Source organism: Mustela lutreola, chromosome 6 (assembly GCF_030435805.1).
Source record: "Mustela lutreola isolate mMusLut2 chromosome 6, mMusLut2.pri, whole genome shotgun sequence".
NCBI lineage: Eukaryota > Metazoa > Chordata > Mammalia > Carnivora > Mustelidae > Mustela > Mustela lutreola.
Genome location: NC_081295.1, coordinates 152758085 through 152780087, shown reverse-complemented (window position 1 = coordinate 152780087; position 22003 = coordinate 152758085). Strand labels below are relative to the sequence as shown.

The 22003-nt window shown below is 42.9% G+C and overlaps 1 protein-coding gene and 1 long non-coding RNA gene across 3 annotated transcripts in view; one reads left to right on the top strand and one right to left on the bottom strand.

Moving 5' to 3' along the window:
• The window catches only part of LOC131834810 (uncharacterized), a 231162-nt gene that overhangs the window by 44925 nt on the left and 164234 nt on the right, over positions 1-22003 (bottom strand). Inside the window, exon 4 of the long non-coding RNA XR_009354958.1 lies at positions 14101-14212. This is a non-coding gene — a long non-coding RNA (uncharacterized LOC131834810). The remainder of the gene's footprint in view (positions 1-14100; positions 14213-22003) is intronic.
• PRL (prolactin) lies at positions 7935-18178 on the top strand. Of its 2 annotated transcripts, none has more exons than XM_059179452.1 (5): positions 7935-7962; positions 10483-10664; positions 12601-12708; positions 15130-15309; positions 17987-18178. In XM_059179452.1, exons 1-5 carry the CDS (start codon positions 7935-7937, stop codon positions 18176-18178), a joined length of 690 nt encoding a protein of 229 aa, XP_059035435.1. The 2 variants fall into 2 exon arrangements, with proteins under 2 accessions (XP_059035435.1, XP_059035434.1); XM_059179451.1 differs by having other exon boundaries at positions 10480-10664.

The following is a 22003-nucleotide window of genomic DNA, read 5'->3' as shown; positions in this document are numbered from 1 at the left end:
GGCTACATTCTTTTAATCATCATTATTCAAAAAGTGAAAATTATTAATGATGTCACTAACAGTTGCTTCATCTACAAAGCTTAGCAAACAATTTGATTGATGGTTTTTTAACTAATTTGCTCACATGTAAACAAGAATTTTTAAAGTTCTCACTAAAAGAAGATACAGATCCATGCAAAATAATGTAGAGCATACTTGTTGAAATTGCTTGAAACACTAATGGGAAAGAAAATTTTGTGTCTTGACATCTGAGATTAAAGTTCTCTTTCAAACGAATGTCATCGATATTGCTTCATTTTTAATACTTCATTTATGGAGACAAGAGTTTGGAGGATAGAGTTATGTCACATACTTCCCTTCAAAACATATTCCCAAATGATAAAATGTGTGTTTCTAAGTAATTGATGGGACCTTAATGGGAAAGCTTTCTGTAAACCAAACATGGAAACATTCTCACAATTTCATATATACACATCTGTGATTTTCATTTATATAAATGGAAATCATTCTCAGGCACGGCTGAAAGTCAAGTCTCTCCCCAATTCTGCAGTTATTAACAGAAACATACAGCTTGTAGTCACTCTCTCTATGAAATTAATGTCCCTTTCTGGAAGAAACACTCTATTTCTCATGAACTAAGTTCATCATAGAAGGAAGGACTACAGATGGCTTGTAGAAAGGGGATCCTCAAATGCCACATCACATACAATGGTAATAATAATATCGCTTCTCTCAAGTGGCCGACAGATAACCTTTTAATTTTTTTTAATCTACAAGAATTCTTTGACTTTCATTCTACGAATGATGTAGTAGTGACAAGTGAAAAAGTTAAATGAAGATTTCATGACACAAGCAAGACTCCTATTAGTAAAAGAATTCTTTGAGACCAAAATGGCAGATAAACCGAAGACCAATTTGAAGTAGAAATAAAATTAATGGCTCTTCATTCCTTATCTGTATAACTCATTAAGAAATATTTTAACAAATGGTTTTTGTTTTTTTTTTTTAACGTGATTAAGAATCACACTCCAATTCTATCTGACAGTGTCAGTGTTTCCTTAAAGGATTCAAAGTGTTTAAAACATTCCATTTCTCTCTCCTCTCTCTTTGGGAACTCAATTACCTTGGCATTTTTGCTTGAAGTAATGTGTTTCTCAGTGTGTCTTCAAGGTCACATCTGCATGTCCTCAGTAAGACTTACTATCTTCAACTGTACAAGAAGTTCAGTGGGCCGAAGTAAGAATGCGGAAGGGAAGGAAAGTGGTTTTGTTCTTGTTTTTTTTAAGATTTTATTTATTTATTTGATGGACAGAGATCACAAGTAGGCAGAGAGGCAGGCAGAGAGAGAGCGGGAAGCAGGCTCCTCACTGAATAGAGAGCCCGATGTGGGGCTCGATCCCAGGACCCTGAGATCATGACCTGAGGGGAAGACAGAGGCTTAACCCACTGAGCCACCCAGGTGCCCCTGGAAGGCAAGGAGAACTAGGACCAGTGTGGCAAGCAGGAAACCTGGGCCAAATGTCAGTAATCAAATATGCTCAATGAATTTTTCTTTTCCTGTGCAATGAGCAGTTGGGTTAGATGTACTCTCTAGTGTCTCTGATCACTAAAACTACGGTTTCGACAGATTAGAGATTGTTCAGAAGTTGCCCTTCAGGATGACTAATCTTCCTGATGGATAAACAGATTGAGACTGAAATGGATACAGGTAGGAGGAAATGGAGAAGCTAGTGGAAGTATCCAGGTCAAGATAACCTGGGAAGAGGAGAAAAGAAAATTTCTTGTAAGTTAGGGAGGCAGAATCCTCGCAAACCAGGAATGGAGGGAGGGGGAGTCAGAGGAGACAAGAGGAAAAAAGCAAATAAACACAACTCTGGGAGGTAAAGTGTGGGCGATGGGGAGGGCAGTGTATGAGAAAAGCGGAGCAGGTATGGGTTACTAAACAGTTATTCAGTGTATGTTGGTTGGAGACTTCTAGGCTGAAATGTATAGCAAGTAAATGGCATCTCAGAGGAGAAGGCAGGGAAGGAAGACAGAGTTGGGATCAAGTTCACGGCCGTGACAGGTAGTCATGGCACGAGGTGGGACACTCCGTGGGAAAGGACGGGCTGAATGACCCAGAATGGACAATAGCTAGGGACTTGGGAGTTATTTTTGATTTAGCAATGAAATAATAATTGGAGACTATTAAGAGAAAACAGAACCAAACAAAATGAACTATTTATATATTCTTGTTCCCATGTGTTGTATTTGTGTGGGGGGGTGTTGAAAATTGTTACATTTTCATTATGGCTGAGAATAATGTCATTTATCAGAGAGGTTTCATAGGTGTTTAAAATACACACATGCATTTGATCTCCTACGTTTGTGTACTGGTTAATTTCCCCTCACATTCTTAACTCTACGCTTTACGTTTTGGATCCTATTAAACGCATAAAGACTGTTGACAGCTTCGTCTCCACTGCTGACTGTCTATAGTATCATGAAGGATAGCCTTTTAACCCTCTTGCCTTAATCTTAAACCCAACTAGGAGTCATGTTGTCACCCCATCAATTTTAAGTAATTTACCTGATGTGCATTCTCTGTCTTCCCCCGACTTACGTTCTCTTAGTCACTTCGTTTTAGGTGAGGGCTTCTCAACATTGGAGCTACTGATGTTTGAGATGCTGTAGCATTTGGTTTTGGTGACTGTGCTGAGTGTTGTACTTACCAGCATTTCTGGATTCTATCTGAGCGATGCCAGGATCACCCCTGCATCCAGTCACGACAATCAACACTGTCTCCAGACCATGGCCAATGTGTGTTGGCTCCCACCTCCTCACCCTTTGAAAATAATTCTTTTAGGTATATCACTTGTATCCAGCATCTGACTGGTATTTGCCACCCTTAAAGAAACTAAGTCATTTTTTTTCTTTTAATAATTAACTTGTCCCATAGTTTTGAGATTTGATCTTATTCTAACTTTTATTACGTGTGTATCTGCTCACATTCTCTATGCTTCCTATCTCTTGTTAAATAGAATATCTTTTATTTTGTGTACATGTGTGTGTGCCTGCTAATACTTCCTTTCTCTGAGTTAGAAGGCTTATCATCTGTTTCCCATATTTTTAGTGGTTATAATAAATTTGCATCATCTGTTGATTCCTTTCCTTTCTTAGAATACTAGCTTGATTTTATCTATTGATTCCCCACTCCGAGCCATGAAAAAAATAACTTGCTCATCTGTCCTACCTTGGGTAGCAGGTGTAATTTTGCCAGTTTTTTAAGCTTACTTTTTTTTTTTTAATCATTTTTTTAGAATTAAGAAGAGCCAGAATTCTGAGATCTCCTTATCTCAAAAGTCCTCATAATCACTGTGTAACTTTACTTTGCCCTTGTAATTTAGAAGTGCATATATGCATATAGATATACACACACTAATTCTACCTACACAGAGAATATAAACATATATAAGAAGCATAAAATAAGTGTATATGTCTATGTGTGTGTGTGAATGTATAGAGCATTTGGTCAATAGAACATTCCATCTAATAATTATTATTTATATTTAAACCCCAAATGCTAAAGAGTTTTGCTAAACAAATGTCACTTTAGTTACTCCCGAGTATCAAAGCATATATTATGCTGCTAATACATTTTGCATTTAATGAATAAATTAAGGAAAAAGAGGGGCATGTCCCAGGGAAGCTATTTTAGGCAAATTCCAGGAGAAAAACGTATTATAGGATGATGGGTGTATAGACTAGAACTGAAGTATATTATTTCCTATGAAGAACCTGCCCTACTTCTTCGTCTGAGTCCTTTCAATATCCTGAAAATGATGAACTGAGGAGGAAGGCAGAGATGACAGCTGTCAAGACATGCATGGCCCTGTGAGCTCTGACACTATCGGAAGGTTCTCTTCGGATCAGTACAGATCGGTTGCCCTGATCTCATGTACCCTGACTCCTCCCGACTGCCCCAGTCCCTCCTCAAGGGCCCCGTCAGTCTCACCACAATTGAACAATTAAAGAATTAATGTCTGTCTGGGAGTACAGGCCCCCTCAGGGACCCTGGTCTGTTGCTGTAGCATTCAGTTCTGTTTGGTCGTGGCCGTGCTAATTATAAAATTTAAAATTATCCCTTGAAGTAGCAATGGCTCAGAGTCCCACTTCCTATTAGATGATGACTCCATGAGTGTGTCCGTATCTATATATAGAGATCTATCTCCCTGAAAGCGGGCATGCTTCAGATCCACTTTCCATTTTAGAAGATACACACACACACACACACACGTACAAAATATTGGAGTATGAAAAGTCTTTTATGAAAAAAGTTATTGAGGGGTGCCTGGGTGGCTCAGTGGGTTAAAGCCTCTGCCTTTGGCTCAGGTCATGATCTCAGGGTCCTGGGATCAATCCCTGCGTTGGGCTCTCTGCTCAGCAGGGAACCTGCTTCGCCCTCTCTGCCTGCCTCTCTGCCTACCTGTGATCTCAATCTCTCTGTCGAATAATAAATAAATAAACTCATTAAAAAAAAAAAAAAGAAAGAAAAGAAGTTATCGGGACACCTGGGTGGCTCAGTGGGTTAAGCCTCTGCCTTTGGCTCAGGTCATGATCCTAGGGTCCTGGGATCGAGCCACACGTTGGGCTCTCTGCTTGGTGGGAAACCTGCTTCTCCCTCTCCCATTCCCCCTACTTGTGTTCTCTCTCTCACTATGTCTCTTTCTGTGAAATAAATAAAATCTTAAAAAAAAAAATACATCTGCTCCACTTCACATTAGCACACAGCCAATATCTGATGCTTTTCCTTGAAAACAATGTCATCTTAAAGGGTGACTCTGCAGTTTCCACACCCATTCTCCTCTGATCTGTCATTGTCCTATATCACGCATTAAAATGTGTCCAAAGGGACGTGTTGATGGGAACAAACATGTGACAAGAAACTCACAGGACAAGCTAATGCTGAGAACTCAAGAGAATTAGAGCAGAGGACGTGAATATTTATCAGTGAAAATAAATTACAGGAGAAATTTCCAGAAGTTTCCATCATGGCTTTCTGATTAAAGGAGAAAATGCCCTGAAGACACTGCGACCGAATTAAGAACGTGGGTTCTGGAGTTACTTAAGGAAGCTGATGAACTGCAAAGCCCTGGCAGAGATAAGCATTAAATACAGGCACTTAAGGGAAAATATACATCGTAATATGCATGAAATTGACATACACAGAGGATGTAACAAAATCATTACTGTTGTTTGTCCTGAAAACAGTGCGGTTCAAGAAAGGGCCACCCTGATTGATTCCTTCTCCAGTGTGCCTTTCACATTTTGTTATTTTATATCGAAAACATGTAACCTCTCTGTTCTTTCAGTTCTGGTTTTGCAAGACCGCTGGTTGGGAATTCTTAAATCCACGAACAGTACACCTTTCATCCTTTGAAACTTTCACTTTATTATAGGCAATTCATGACCAGTATAAATTGAAATATGACTGTGATTCTCTTATGTGATGATTTTTAAACTTCTTAATTTCTTTTACTTTTTAATGTTCTCCATATCCTGCAGTAGACAGCTTTCAAGCTTTGTGAGTTCTTTTTAATATTTTTGCATCATCAATGAGACAAGGAAAAAACAGTATTATTCCAAATTTAAAAACAAACAAAAGAAAATTCAAAGAAACTGCAAGCTCCATTCCTAATTAGTAAGAAAAAACCCCCGATGTTACTTCATGTTAAAAATCAGAATCGTTTAGAAGAGATGACAAAATTATTCACGAGTTTCAGGTACTAAAAATTTCCTGGCAACTTGAACATCATTTTAGCAATTTATTTGGCTGCTTGACAGAAATCAATCATCAGTTCCCGGTTTATCCTCAGCCCACACATGGCAAACAAATGAAGTTTTGTAAATAAAAACAAACAAGTCTATTCTCAGTGAGTGTCCTTATTGCTCTAAATTAAGGGCAGGGTTTGGGAAAGAGAAAGATCTTTAAAAGAGCCATGTACAAAAATTAAGGTGAAAGGTAGGTGATGTAGATAGCAGAAAAAAATAGGACCACTATGACTTTTTGCATAAAATACACCTTGTGCATTATTTAGGTATTGCAATATCCCATTAATAGGAAATGGGGGGTGGTGAGGCAGCTAGGAAGCAAATGAGAGTTTACAGAGAAACATGCCTCTCTTTGGAGTCAAATAAATCACTTTGCTTCCCAGAATGAACACAGCTCAGGTGTCCTTAGACTGCTTTTTTCCTGGCTGCCTACAAAAGTCGTAACATTATGTTGTCAGTTCTTATGGCGGCTTTCCCTACTCTTAAGTTTCTAAAAGAAGAGAGGAATGGAGGGCAGTATTAATTGTTCAGCCATGGGGCACTGCTCTCTTAAAAATTAATTCAGACTTTCACTGTCCAGGGTTAAAAAATGGACACCACCTAGGGTCGATGAAATCCTGACCCACCTTCAGACTGAGAGAGCCCATGTATCACCACACTTGATACGTAGGGTACAAAATCTAGCATGGCTTATGCTAAGGCAATTAGGAGGATGATTTTTAAGGGATGAGACTCTTCGTTGAGATTTCTAGGTTTCCAGAAGAGCACTTGGAAAATCGCTGAGGCTCAACTGTGGCAGCAGGAACTATGGAAGAAAGTAAATGCCCTGAATTATTTTAAAAATGAGCTCACCTGTTGCATAAAACTGGGAGAGGCATATGGTGACATTGAAGCTAAAGGTCACAGCTGCTTTAGATGCAAGCACTCAAAAATTAGAGAAAGTCGTCAATAACCCAGTTCTTATTCATTAAAATCATTTCATTTAGGAAATCTCCAAGAGGAGGATGGCACTTTTGAGCCCATGAAAGATGAATTTTTGTCACCTTGGCCCTGGAGGGGGGCTGGGTCAGAGAAATAAAGTGATCATAAATTAGTGAAGTCTGTCCACTCTATCCTTGAGGAGAGTGCAAATCATTGCCTAGAATTTTGTTTTCACTACATCATATTCCCAGGGTGTGTGAGTGTGAGTTCCTTGAAAACCTCCATGTTGCTTGCCCAGAATAAAGTCTCGAAGGTCGAGGTGATTTCTGATTTCTTTTCCATGCCCAACTGTGTTGTTAAATGATTCATTTCCAAGTCTTCTTTACATCCCTACTGATTCCTAACGAAGCAATAACCCTTCCAGCATCTATGTTTGACTAATGACTTCAAATTCTTGACAACGAATGTCTTCAGGCCTCTGTCCTTTAATCTGTAAACTGGGGACCCTAACCTAAATTTACATAAATGTTAAAGTTAAAAGAAATGAAGGCATGAAAATACCCATTTTAAAACAAAGTACCATGCATATATGTCATTTTAAAAGGGGCAAAAGAGAATAGGTAAGAGCAAGAAAAAGACGACTGTGAAAATAACAGGCGCATGATGGGCGATCGAAGGTCCTATTTTCTCCTTATTCTCTATTTTCTGATATTTCCTGTGTCGGTTTTGAGATCTTGACTTCACCTGGCACTTCTGAACTAGGAAAAAAAGAATACCCATCGCTGATTCCATGAGGCACCTAAGTGATATATAATGCTATATTCAAGAGCTATAAAGGTAAATTTTACATCAAATGACTGCTGTAGTGGGCCGGGTCCTTTCACCCAAAATAGTCTCCACACCTCACTTCATCATTTCTCTCATTTCCTTTCGGTCTAATTAATCAAAATCCTTCCTCGAATGTTCATTTCTGGCCAGTAGGTCTTCCTGAATATGAATAAGAAATAAAATACCATTTGATGTTTGAAATTATGGGGGTAATCTCAATGACGAAAATAGATGACTGGCAAAAGGGAAGGGAAGGTCTGATTAAATATATTCATGAAGATGTCAAAGGCTTATAAAGCCAATATCTGGGAGAGAAAGCTGTTGGACTTCCAGACCTTCTCTGGCGACGTGTGTTTCTCGAAAGTATCCCCACCATGGACGACAAAGGGTGGTCGCTGAAAGGTACGTGCAACAACTCACGGATTTGTTGAATTATCCACACTCGTGAGGGGGGTGGCACTAATTTGAAACTTCAGCTAATATTCTCTGAGCAAGAGGTTTCAGGTTTACAGAGTTTAGAAGAGCTATCTAGCCACTGGTCTGGAAAGCAGTTGTACACGAGCCCAAGAGGATGTTCATTCTCAAATGGAGACATCGAGCGAACATCTGAGATGTTCCGGTTGCCTTAATTCAGAATGGGAGTGCTCCTGTTATCTAGTAGGCAAAACTCAGAGATTCTTGCACAGGGCACCTCCCAGAACAAGGGGTGATCCAGCTCAAAAATGCCAATAGTGCCAAAGTTGAGAAACCCTGGCCTGGAATAAGACGACTAATGTCTATGGGTCCGACCTATCACAACTCCAGAAGGTAGACACCAACATTATCTGGTTCCCAGGACTCTGATGTGAATCAGCCTGGTGAAACTTTCAACTCTGCAGTCGTAACATAGAGACAATGACAGTAGAAGTATCTCATATCATACTTTGTCAGCTGGGTTTCAGCCAAATGACATTTCAAAGAGAAAAACAGCTTAGTAATAATTAACCATCTTTACTTTCTTGGTTGACATTTGCAAGAAAAAGAAATTAGCAACAACCATAAAATTCATTTTACGAAAGGAAGAACAAAAACATTTATCTATTTTATCTCTTCTTAGACTGAGAATCCTTCAGATGATAAATGTAGTCAGAGTTAAATACTATCTATGAAGTGATGAATTTCCTAGAACTAATATTCCAATTTCTCGACCTGTAGCACACTTTTTATTTACACCTGTAGATAAAATATCCGTTCAGATAAATTACATGACTCTAAGGCTCTAAAATAAGCTTTTTGGACATATCATGTTTTTTGAAAAATTAGAAGTCTGTTCGACGACTCACAACATTTCTGCCTTCCCTTTTGCAGCTGAAGGTTGTGAGTTACAGTCTCTATTAACAAAACATTTTAGATATTTGTAGGTATTTCGGTTTAGGAAGTTTTGCACACATACATCTTCAGCACTTGCCTCGTGTCATCCTAGACATTTCTGATTACATTTACTGAGGTTTCCATCAAAGCTTGGTTTTCTGATAATACATTTCTAATTTAGGTATTCTTTTGGAGTAGTTTCATTGATGCTAATAAGTGATTTTTTTTTAATTTTTTATTTTTTATAAACATATATTTTTATCCCCAGGAGGACAGGTCTGTGAATCGCCAGGTTTACACACTTCACAGCACTCACCAAAACACATACCCTCCCCAATGTCCATAATCCCACCCCCTTCTCCCAAACCCCCTCCCCCCAGCAACCCTCAGTTTGTTTTGTGAGATTAAGAGTCACTTATGGTTTGTCTCCCTCCCAATCCCATCTTGTTTCATTTATTCTTCTCCTACCCACCATAATAAGTGATTTTAATAGATTGTTTCTTTCCTTTTGAAAGTATAAATTACTGATATGGCGGAGGTCCATATCTGCCCATCTGCTGAGCTATCACAATGATAACTAAGTCATCTCTGACTAATTGTCCAAGATTTTACAATGGGGGGCTTTGTAGATGGAACAGAAGAAAGGGATCAAGCCAACTTTCTAGGGCCATTGTGAGTAGGCATTAAGGGCAAGATACCATTCTTTTCAAGGAATGAAAGTGATTCTCCAAGCCCTGAGTCCTCATGCCCACTGCTGGCGCCCTGGTGACCTGGGTGCAGCCTGGGTGCCCACAGGTGTGCGGGACATCACACACCACAGTGAGAGCGAAAACGCTGGTGTCAGGCCTCCTCCACCAGCTAATAATAGGACTGGAGGAAGATCACTTAACCTCTCTAAGCCTTCTGCTTCATCAGTGTAATTTGATGATAATAACGAAGGCCGCATCACTCACAAGGTTACTAGGAAACACACATTTAAAAAAAAAATGCAAAGCTTTTGGCAAGGAGTCAAGAATCGCATAGGGTTATGAAGGTGAGTTATCAGATCTAGTCCACGGCACCGCTTCCTGATTCGGTTCCCTTCGTACTCTGTATCCGCCATCGTCAATCATATTTATTCTGATCAGGCATGAAAGTAAAACAAACAGAGGTATCGTGTGAGGTCTACCATTCTGGGGTCTAAAATGCAAGTAATCATCAACACAGAGTTTCAAAGATGACAGACACACAGAGAGCCCGGCGCTGCGGGAAGCCTGCAGAGACCCCCAAGAAGTGCAACGCCCTCAGAAGAATGACTTAAACACCCTGACTCAGAGTTCATTTAAGCTCCGAATGTTTGCAAAGTAGGGAAGCTCTCCTGGGAGCAAGACCAAAATGCAGGGGGTAGCCCGCTTCTCCAACTATGTCTCTGTGAAAATATAATTACATATTGAAATTTACACAGTGGGAGGTGTTGGCGCTTCCCTACCCCGGGCGATCACAGTCCCAAATCACATGGAGTGGGGGACAGGACTTCTGATAACCTCCTCCGAACAGACCACCTCACCGTGCTTGGTGTTTCTATCTGAGCAGGGTCTCTCCTGCCCCTGCTGCTGCTGGTGTCAGACCTGCTCCTGTGCCAGGGTGTGACCTCCCTGCCCATCTGTCCCACCGGTGCTGTCAACTGCCAGGTGTCCCTCCGAGACCTGTTTGACCGCGCGGTCATCCTTTCGCATTACATCCATAACCTCTCCTCGGAGATGTTCAACGAATTTGTAAGTACTGCACTTGTTGCTTCTTCCTGGAAGGGGAAGCTTCCTGGGCATAAGGGGACTAGCCTACCCTTGAGACAAGAAAGCTGCCAGAGCCAAATCTCAAATAACATGATTTTTAACGTAAAAAAGCCATTGGCTCCTAAAATGGGGGACAAGAAGAAAGGGACAGTTTCATGACACCTGAAAGATTCTTTAAGAGTATAATAACTCTTTAAAGTTTTCCTTTAATTCATTTTCTTTCAAAAAAAAAAAAAACTTTCTGATGAATGTTCATTAAGTGCCTGCATTAGCCAGATGGGGCTGCCGTCACAGAAGCCTGTAGGTTGCGTGGCTTCCACAGAGATGGACTTTCGGGCAGTTCTGGAGACTGGTGGTATGAGACCAGGAGGCCAACGTGGTCAGGTTGTGATAAGGGCAAACATCTTCCCACCTTGCCTTTCCCTGTCCTCCTGGTGGTAGAAGATAGAAGGTAGAAGGCAGGGGCGGGCGATTCTCTGGGGTCTCTTCTTGTAAGGACAGTAATCCTCATGGGTCAAGGATCCACCCTGAAGACCTCATTTCACCTTGCTGACCTCCATAAAAGGCCCATCTTCCAATATATCAGACTGGGGGTCAGGACTTCACCATTGGAATTTTGGGAAGACACAACCAATCACTCCATAACAACACGGTGGCATAAAGCACTTCTGGGGGAGCTCGGGTAAAGGGAAGCATGCCAAGTGCTCGTCCTTGTGTGTGGGGTCTGTGTCTCCCGAGGAATTTGTCTCACCAAGCATCCCAGGTCTCTAATAAATGAGAATCGCGCTGCCTGGAATGGACTTAATGGAAGAAAGTTAAAATAAGCTGAATCCATGTCAGGGACACGAACAATAATAGGTCTTCTGAAACCGCAAAATGCTATAAATTATTGCTCTAAGATGTCCAGCCTACAGATTTAGAACCAGAATTGAAGGATTGGTTTAGGACAGGAAACACTATTCTCCTTCTGATTCCGGTACTTCGAAAGTTGCGTGCTACCGTGTAGGAGAGGTTCCGTAAATCAGAGGGTCACCGTGAAGAACGGGGCTCGATGTTTGTAATAAACACGCATCCCATCGTTCTGTGTACTCGCTGGATTTCCTTTCATCCTCTGCCTTCGACTGTCATTCTGGTGTCTCTCACGTCTTCCCGGCAACCTCCTTAGATTTTTCATCGCTTTTGGGAGAGATTAGCTTTATGTCAATGCTTTGCCTCGTTAGTGTTGTGGTTATTGTTGTTGTTGGTGGTGTGTGTGTGTGTGTGTGTGTGTGTTCTAATTCTGAGTCCACTGATGAATATTTCCTAAAATTTTATACCCTGTTTTTTTAGACTTACCATTTTCTAACAATCAACAAAATTGTATTACGCATCTATGATGAAATGGTAAAGTACAGGGGTGAATTCAGATGTTAGTCAAAGAAAAGTTAGAACTTTATTATACTTATGAGGGGAGCATATCGGCTTGGACACCCAGTAAAGAAAATATTAAATGGCAAGATATAGGTATGTATGCCCAAGGATATTGGCTCAAATACTAAAGAAAGAGGATAGTTAACAAAATATTTAAGGTTTCTTTCTTTTCTTCTTCTTCTTTTTTTTTTTTTTTTTTTGTATTTTTAGTGTTTGCTTTCCAAGTAGTAACTCTTGGAAAGGGTAGAATTAAACAAGGGAATCGCAAAAAAGGCAAGAGGTTGGGATTTGGAAAAGTTAGAATAAAAAAAAAAAATGCATGGATAGAGAAAATCAAAATAAACGGCCAGGGAAAAGGTGCCTTTCTCAAGTCTTTAGTTTCAGTTTTTTATGTAGTTCTCATTTAAAAAAAAAATTATACATCAAGTGTGTTAATATTCTGGTAATGGGCTCATTTTACCAATGCTCAAACAACTGTAACTAATTAAATTTGCTTGCTCACTTTCAGGATAAAAGGTATGCCCAGGGCCGGGGGTTCATTACCAAGGCCATCAACAGCTGCCACACTTCATCCCTCTCCACCCCTGAAGACAAGGAGCAAGCCCAGCAGATCCACGTGAGTCTTCTCGCCGGGTTTCTCACCAGTACCGCTGAGGGGTCCCCATGCTATAGATTGTCAGTGCTGGGTTAGCTAACACTAAAACACATGCAGAGAAATATGGAGGAGGAGCAAGTATTCAGAGAGAGATGGCAGTCTGTAACAACGCAGCATCAGTAAAACCAAGTGAGGACTTAACGCCATAGCAGCAAAATAAATCTCTAAGTTGATCATGCAACCAGCCTGATTTTAATCAGTGCCTTGGACCCAGGACTGCATCTATTATACCATAGGAAAACCTGAACCGAACTGGACTTCCATGTATAAAATAGAAGGTTTGCCAGATTCAGGGATGGGGAAGACATGCATACGGTTGTGTTTATCCCGGGATACCCTTGGCTCCTCCGCTGGCAGCATTCCACATTACAGAGCCCCGGCCTGGTGTGCCATCTCTTCCAGACTTTGCAGGCTCCCCTTCTGATGCTCCTTCTGCTTCTCGGGCACCTGCTTCTCGCTTCATTCTTCCCTGACCCCTCCATCACCTGTCACATCCGAATCCTAAGTCTCTCCCCAGATCAGGTCCTGTCGAATACTATGTTTCTTTTCTCCTGGCTACAATGATTGCTTCTGTCCTGATGACCACAAAGTCTGCACGGGAAGCCCCGATCATTGATCCCCATTTTTTTTTTTTTTAATCATAAGAATCTCTCCTTTCTGATTCCCAGCCACAGGCACCATCTTAACGGGACTTAAATTAAGCCTCTTCACATCCATGTCCCCATACGTGCAGTCACAACTTCGTTAATGGGTCCCCGCATTCTTGCTGCCTGCTAAGCTCCTTAATAGCACTGATGTTGATGAGGACGATAAAATGAAGGGAAAGAATGGAGAAGGATGAGGAGGAGGTAAAATGTATTGAGGGCCACCCCCTGGCCAGACACTTCACCAAGCCATGGACATGTATCACCGTAGTTAATCCTCACAAAAAAGAACCCAAGGACACTAGGCACTGCTGTTACACGTGCAGAGATGAGGAAGCTGAAGCTGGCAGAGGTGGGGAAGTCCAGAGTCGTGACGGGGAAGTAAGCCCTGAGTCTGCGCTTCCTCGAATTCGAAGCCCTCACCCTTAATCGTTATGCCCCAAGGAGCCCAACTGGACGCCATTCACGGCTTACACCTCCTTCATGTCCCAGGACACGTTTTTGTCACGTCTGTTGGGTTCCTCTCCACTCTTCACTTCCTCTACCCTAGACTAGTTCCCAGATCTCAGGAAAGCAAGCCTTGGCAATCAGAGACAAGCAGCTCCTAAGAGATTCGTGTGCGATCCTGACCGTGGGAAGATCAGGGCCAGAGCGCCCTTGTAAATTCCACTGATGACATTCCCCCCCAGCACGGCGCTGTTTTACTCACCTGCACGGCTCGGCGGGGAAGAGCGCTCTGGTGGCAGCACAGGGACGGGGCCTGGTACAGACTGAGGAGACTATATTGATGGGGGCCATGCCTTCTTCACCGGCTCTTCATTCTAATACAAAATAAAAACTACACATCACAAGTGAATCCATTAAAGAATGATTTGACTCATTAAAATGAATGAGTCCTCAGATGAATGGGATGTGGGCACTTTGTCACTGGCACTTGTGGAATCTTTTTTTAAGATTTTATTTATTTATTTGACAGACAGACACCTCAAGTAGGCAGAGAAACAGGCAGAGAGAGGAAGGGAAGCAGGCTTCCTGCTGAGCAGAGAGCCCGATGTGGGGCTCGATCCCAGGACCCTGGGATCATGACCTGAGCCCAAGGCAGCGGCTTTAACCCATTGAGCCACCCAGGCACCTGGTGGAATCTGTCTTTCTTGAGTCAGGTACTAGAAGCACATCGCAAGAGCCAACAAAACTCTTTTTGGACAAGCAGAGCTGTCAAATAGAAAAAAACTCACTAACTAGCAGATGGTAGAACTTCCGAGGAAAACAAAATTCCTCACGCTATCAACTAGCATTCTCGTTAGAGTAAGTAGTTATTCAAATAAGCCAGATATATATATATATATATATTTACTTTAGCAAAGTCTAAGTCCATAGCTTAAACATTTTTATTTTTACAACTTTAACCACCTACAAACATTGTTTCATACATATAGGAATCACAAAGAGATCGTTTAGGTCAGCCTCTCCGAGCAAAAACTCACAAGCAACTAAACCAACTGTGCTATGCTTTCTTTAAATTTGATTTATTTATTTGGGAGAGGGCATGAACCAGGAGGAGGAGCAGAGGGAGACAGAGAAGTAGATTCCCTGCTGAGCAGGGAGCCGGATGTGGGGCTTGATCCCAGGACTCTGGGATGGTGACCTGAGCTGACGGCAGATGCTTATCCCACTGAGCCACCCAGCCGCCCCCTGTGTTATGCTTTCTTTGATGTGATTGTTTTATATGGTCACGTAGCACGAAGACCTTCTGAACTTGATACTCAGAGTGCTGCGCTCCTGGAACGACCCCCTGTATCATCTAGTCTCAGAAGTGCGGGGCATGCAAGAAGCCCCAGATTCGATTCTCTCCAGGGCCATCGAGATTGAGGAACAAAACAGAAGACTTCTAGAGGGTATGGAGAAGATAGTTGGCCAGGTGAGTATTCTTCTGTTTTGTTTTCCTCATCGATGAAAGAGGTGAGCTCCATGGAGAGAAGCAAGTTCTGAAATACCTTTCTCTCTCTTTTTGTTTTTTTTTTTTTTTTTTTTAGATTTTATTTATTTATTTGACACAGAGAAAGAGACAGAGATCACAAGTAGGCAGGGAAGCAGGCGGAGAGAGAGGGGGGAAGCAGGCTCCCCACTGAGCAGAGAGCCCGATGCGGGGCTCGATCCCAGGACCCTGGGATCATGACCTGAGCCGAAGGCAGAGGCTTTAACCCACTGAGCCACCCAGGCGCCCCCAAATACCTCTCTTTTCAGGAACTAAATTTAGGCATTTCCCATTCTAGGCGCTGCTATAAATAAAGAAAGATTCTATTAATCCATACTGGTAGGTTCTACTGAAGTGACCCTTCAGGTGTGATAGATGACAGGTACAGCCTTCCCTCCAGAACATACAAATCCACCCAAAGCTGGCCCCTTCCTGGGGACCAGGGTTTATAATATTTTTCAGGAAAAGAAAACTGGAGAGTAGAGTCTGCAGGATAAACATTTTTCTCAAAGTATCCCGGGACACCTGCTACAGAAATTCTGCTCATGTTCTTTCTCTTTTCTCCCCACACCAAAGGATGACAGTGGGAAGAGAGAAAAAAAAAATCAAAATCAGGCGAAATGGTATTTCTTGCCACGACCCCAGCCCCACCTCTGCTGGATTTACTTGTCAGAGAGAGAAGAGATTGTCAGAGATTGAGAAGATGAGGTCAGAGATTTCAGTGGGTCACAAAAGAAGGGAGTGTAGCTTTTCTGAAATTCTTTATTTTGTCCTTTGCAGAAAGTGGTGTCATCCCAAATTTTATGTTTTCTTTTGGGGGGAGGTTTCCAAAATCAACACTCATAACATTACATCTTATCTCCCCCAAATAACATCATATTTGGATTGAGTTAATAGTTATAATATTGATCTCCAATCAGAGGGGATCATTTCAGCTCGAGTGAGGTGGCATCCAAAGAGCTTTATGAAGTTCTCAGAAATAATCTCTCATCTAAAGAAAATGATAGTATTATAAGAGTAACAGGAGTGATTTCATTCTTCCCTTACTCCATACAAAGTACATGTTATCCTGTGTCCTGTTTGTCACTTTTATGGGAGAAGAATTTATCCAACACAGACACAAAGAACATTTCCACCTCGAGACATGAAATAGACACATAGACTTTCAAGTTATTTTCTTCCTTACTGCCAGTTCACTTTCTGAGGTCACTAATTTGTTCTAGAATACTTCTTATTTTTCTTCTTCTTCTTCTTCTTCTTTTTTTTTTTTTTAAAGATTTTATTTATTTATTTGACAGAGAGAGATCAGAAGTAGGCAGAGACGCAAGCAGAGAGAGGGCGAAGCAGGCTCCCCACTGAGCAGAGAGCCCGATGTGGGACTCGATCCCAGGACCCTGAGATCATGACCTGAGCCAAAGGCAGCGGCTTAACCCACTGAGTCACCCAGGCGCCCCTTCTTCTTTTTTTTTTAACCATTTGCTTCTTCTTATTCTTATCATTGACGCTTGCACAGTAAATTTCATCTTAGGGCCCAAGCACCAAAAACAAACATATAGCAAGGCAACAAATACATATACTATAAACACCCATACTTTAAATTCCAATAGGAAATCCCAAGTTTAAAAAATATTCTTACTCTGTAGGGGACAGTTCAACAGATCAGGGTCTACAATTACACCGCATGTGTATCCAGTGGCTCTCAAAGCCGCTGACATGCCCACTTCCCAAGCTGCCTACTGGGTCTCTCAGTCCTCTGGAGATCCCCAGCTTGCACAGCCTGGAGGAACAGAGACCCGGGTCCCCCTCCTTCACACTCCTCTGCGTCCTTTTGTGTTCACTGTCATGCTTCCCAGCCCACCACCAGCCCTCACCACTGAGGGGTCACTGCTCACACCCTCACTCTTTCTCATAGACACTATCTTCAGCATCTCCCACCCCAGAGGTCTCAAAACAAAGCAACCGTTGCTTATAGACCTTAGGCGGCGGGTATCGGTCTTGGGTAGATCGTGAAACTCTCCTGACTCTTTCAGCAGATCTTTGTGATAGACATCACAAAGACCTGCATCTCAAACCATCAGGGGCAATCCTTACTGTTTCTGAGGTCTTTTGTCTACACAGTACACGGAGAAGAGAACTGATTTGAAGCAGGAAACAGATAAATGTAATTGTGCTGAACTATCAGAAGAAACACAGTACAAAGAATACATCAGAGAAAAGACTCAGGACATGAAATAGATCCCTCAAGCGAGAGAACTGAGACTAGCTCCTGCGTTGTCCCTTGGTCACATTCACATACACACACGTACGGCCCATAAATACACAGACATATGGCACAACAGTATTGCAATGGATTCTCTCTCAGTCTACAGCAAACGTGTGGTTCTCCATTTACTCTGCTGCACACACAGCTCATCACCTACACGTTAGGACACTCACACCCGAACCCTGCTTCTACTTTTTAGACTATGAATAGATTCCAGATACACTTGCTCAATAACCCATGCCTCTGTCTAGAGAGCTTTATGTCCAGGCCTCTTGCCCAAATCTTAATTTGACAATTAGCAGGAACCAAGATACGCACAAACGAGTAATACTAAGTCACTATCTTTTCGGCGACTAGGTTCATCCTGGAGTCAGAGAAAACGAGGTCTACTCCGTCTGGTCAGGACTTCCATCTCTGCAGATGGCTGATGAAGACGCGCGCCTTTTTGCTTTTTATAACCTGCTCCACTGCCTACGCAGGGATTCACACAAGATTGACAATTATCTCAAGCTCCTGAAGTGCCGGATCGTCTACGACAGCAACTGCTAAGCCCACATCCCCACCGTCCCTTTCCGGAAGGTTCTTAATGATCCGTCCCATAGCAAGCTCCTCTTAGCTTTACAGCTTTCTCATGCAGGCTTGGGTGTAATGGGTCTCATCTTAAAAAATAAAAACGGACTTCTTAGAGATGTCAAAATTTAAAAAAAGGCAATTTGTCAAAGTTTCTCGTCTTCATTTCATAGAAAATCAAGAGAATCCATCACGACCATTGGGAAGTTCTTATTGACATCTGTCACAAAGAGCAGAAGCTAGCATTACAAATAAGACCATGAGCAGCTTCCTTTAGAATCACTGCAAACTATTATGGGTCATGTCATTAAAACCCAAGAATTAGGGGGGCGCCTGGGTGGCTCAGTGGTTAAAGCCTCTGCCTTTGGCTCAGGTCATGATCCCAGGGTCGTGGGATCGAGCCTCACATCGGGCTCTCTGCTCAGCGGGGAGCCTGCCTCCTCCTTCTCTCTCTGCCTGCCTCTCTGCCTACTTGTGATCTCTGTCTGTCAAATAAATAAAAATTAAAAAAAAAAAAAAAAAAAAAGAACCCAAGAATTAGGTAAATATTCATCATGATGGTCGCGCTCCCAGGAAGAGTGAGCTCTCGGGACTGTTAATGAGAGTCTGCCGCACGCTCTCGGCTAACTCTCACCGTGTTCCAACAAATAATGGAAGCACTCGGAGGCTGTGATGTCCCCACATAGCACGAGATTTACTGAGCCGTCTTCAACTCCTTAGGCGACCGTCTCAGTCCATTCTGGCTACAGTAACAAACCACCACACTCACAAACAACAGAAATTTATTTCCACAGCATGGCCAGGTGAGGGCGCTCTACCCACCCCTGGGGGGGATGGGTAGGAGGGCAGGCCAGGTCACAGACCTCCTGCTGCGATCCTGGGAGGGAGAAGGAACCAGGAAATGGAGGAGGGGGGGTTGCGGGGAGGAGGATCTGTTTTATGAGAGTACCAAGCCCATCATGAGGGCTCCACCCTCATAACTAATCACCCCCCAAAGGCCCCACCTACTAATACAATTGCCTTCTAGTGTTTAGGATTTCAACATACAGCACTTTGGACCATGACAGATTCAAAGCTGAAATGCATTATTCTTCTCCAGGGGCTGTTTTCAACCATGTACCACTGAACTCGTCTTGTGGGCATCATCATGGATGCATCCCATAGATTCTAGTCACTCTGGGTCTCATAAGTCCATTCAAGTCTCAACTCCATTTCATATTCAAACTATTGTAATGTTATCCTCTGCCCTTTTGTGGCTCATGGGATCTACCAGGGGAAGGAGAGGTGGCTGCAGGTTTCCTCCCCCTCCCACTTTCTGGATGGATCTCCGTCTCTCTTTGCTCTGCCAGAATGGGAGAGAGGATGAGGAGAGATGGGCAAGTTCTGGCTTCACTGACGTATGTGGTGCTGCCCGGGGCCTTCTCATCACCAACAGAAGCTAACCTTGAATTCCCTCAAGTGGCAAGTGTCTCTCTCATGGGGCACCCTTCTGATTTTCCAGGACATTCACAAAAGGGGGCACCCCCACTGTCCAGTGTCTTTGCCAGGGTTAATACTCTGGTTTGATTCTGTATCTACGCCACCACGGAGCCCCCTGCAGCGTTCTCCCCAGCCTCCGCTGCTGCTCCCCTCACCCTACCCACACCCTACTGGAGAACGCCGGCTCAGGGTCATCTGTGCACTAGGGAACCCACAGCAAACTCATGCATCACCACCACTACAGACAATCAAGGGGCCATTACACTGCTTTGCTCTCTGTCCCATCCTGGGGTCTCCTGACAATTCCTCTTCTCTTCCTGTTCCCATAGACAGGGTGGATCAGAAAATTGGGTTCATGAACACACAGGAATCTGAGGGACGACATGTGGTTTTCCCCTTCATTGAGAACCAATGAATTATTATCTCAGTCAATCATTTTCTTGCAAACACTCCCTGCTGGGCCACTGGATCACAACACCCTCCACACATACTTAGTCGCCTGCCGGAGGGAGAGAACTGGATTAGGGTGGCTCAGCTTGTCCGACTGCTGCTAAATAACCCGGGATTAGGGCCCATCTCCGCTAGCTTTCCGCAGAAGGCGGTGGGCCTGCCAGGCTGTCTCTACAGCAGCTTTAAGGATTTGGCAGGAATTCCGAGACGACAGACAATAGGAAATACTCCATCCAACGTCCTGAAAGAGAGGAAATAAAAAGCAGGAGCAGGAGGAGGAGAAGGAGCGAAGGGGTGAGGGGAAGACGGGGAAGCGTGAGTAGAAGACTTGAGTTGTAAGGGATCGGATGTGTCTAGTACTGTAGTTGGAGAAGACCTAAACCTATTGCTTTGATTTTATACCCTAACAGCAAACATTATGTCATATTCTCCTCATACTCCACCTTCCCCTTCTCTCTTCCTTTTCTGTTTATTTCCTTTGTATTATTTTCCTTTGTATTACTGTCCTTACCAATAAACTCGCAATAGCTGTAGAGATGAGCAGAACGTGGCACATCTTCCGATCGGAACTCAAGGCAGTTTCCCTCCACCATGTGAAGAAGCCTTTCCCACACACACAGGGATGCTACCCAACAAAACCAACCTCTTCCCTTGTGGACAACATCATTTTTGTTTGAGTCCTGCTTCTGTCTCTCGCCGTAATGACCCGAACCTTTCAGAACACAACAGAATACCCTCCCCCAAACCAATCGTGAACCTCCCTTTTCTTCTACCTGCATACAGAATGTCAGCTTTCTCATCTTCCAGTTTTCTTTTGAAGGCAGGAGAATATGCGAAAAAAACCTGGAGGCCCTTCCTTTCTCAGTCACTTATTGCTGAAAACATCTAATTCTATTGTGTTACCCACTTAACTTCCTTTCCTTCAGTTTCTTGATATTTCCAACAGAGAGGATGGTATTTATTAGTGGCGAGATTTGGCAATAAATGGACAAGGCGGTTGGAAGAAACGTAAGGTCACCACCAGCCCACAGACATCTTCGTGTGTTCTGCTCTTATAAAGTTTATTCCCAGCACAGATTCAAGACCTCAGACAAATACCTGAGGTGGTGATATGAAAAGGCTTCTCTCAGCTTGACCATGACATATAAAGTGAATACTGTAGTTTCCAGACAAGCTTGAGCAGAGCCATGGGTGTTCTGTAGAGTCAGCGAGGGGCAGGCGGAAAGGGGATATTTGGGAAGAATATAACAATCACTCCCCTGACAACCAGAGTGAGGCTATTTTATACTTCCTTTTACGGATATCCATGTAAGAGCACATGTAAGGAAACAGGGCCTCTTAGAGGAAGAACAAGACCAGTGGTTACAAAAGAGAAACAAACAAACAAGTATCCTTGAAACGCACTGATGGGAGTAATGAGCCTACCATGTGTCCCGAGCCCCATAAGGACTAAAAGAGGTTTAGAAAATCTCCATCTTGGGGCGCCTGGGTGGCTCAGTGGGTTAAAGCCTCTGCCTTCGGCTCAGGTCATGATCCCAGAATCCTGGGATGGAGTCTTGCATCGGGCTCTCTGCTCAGCAGGGAGTCTGCTCCCCCACCCCCCGCCTGCCTCTCTGCCTACTTGGGATCTCTGTCTGTCAAATAAATAAATAAAATCTTAAAAAAAAAAAAAAAAAAAAGAAAAGAAAAGAAAATCTCTATCTCCGGAAGTTTGCTCCCAAGTGGTGGAGAGAGTGACATCAACATGCCAATCACTATCCTGGATGGTAGAGAAGAGTCGGCACAGCAAGTCATGGGAACCGATGTACTGGGGGGAATGAAAGGGGAGGGGGAAGACCTCTGGATGTGAGAAGGAGAGAGTGTTCTGGACTGATG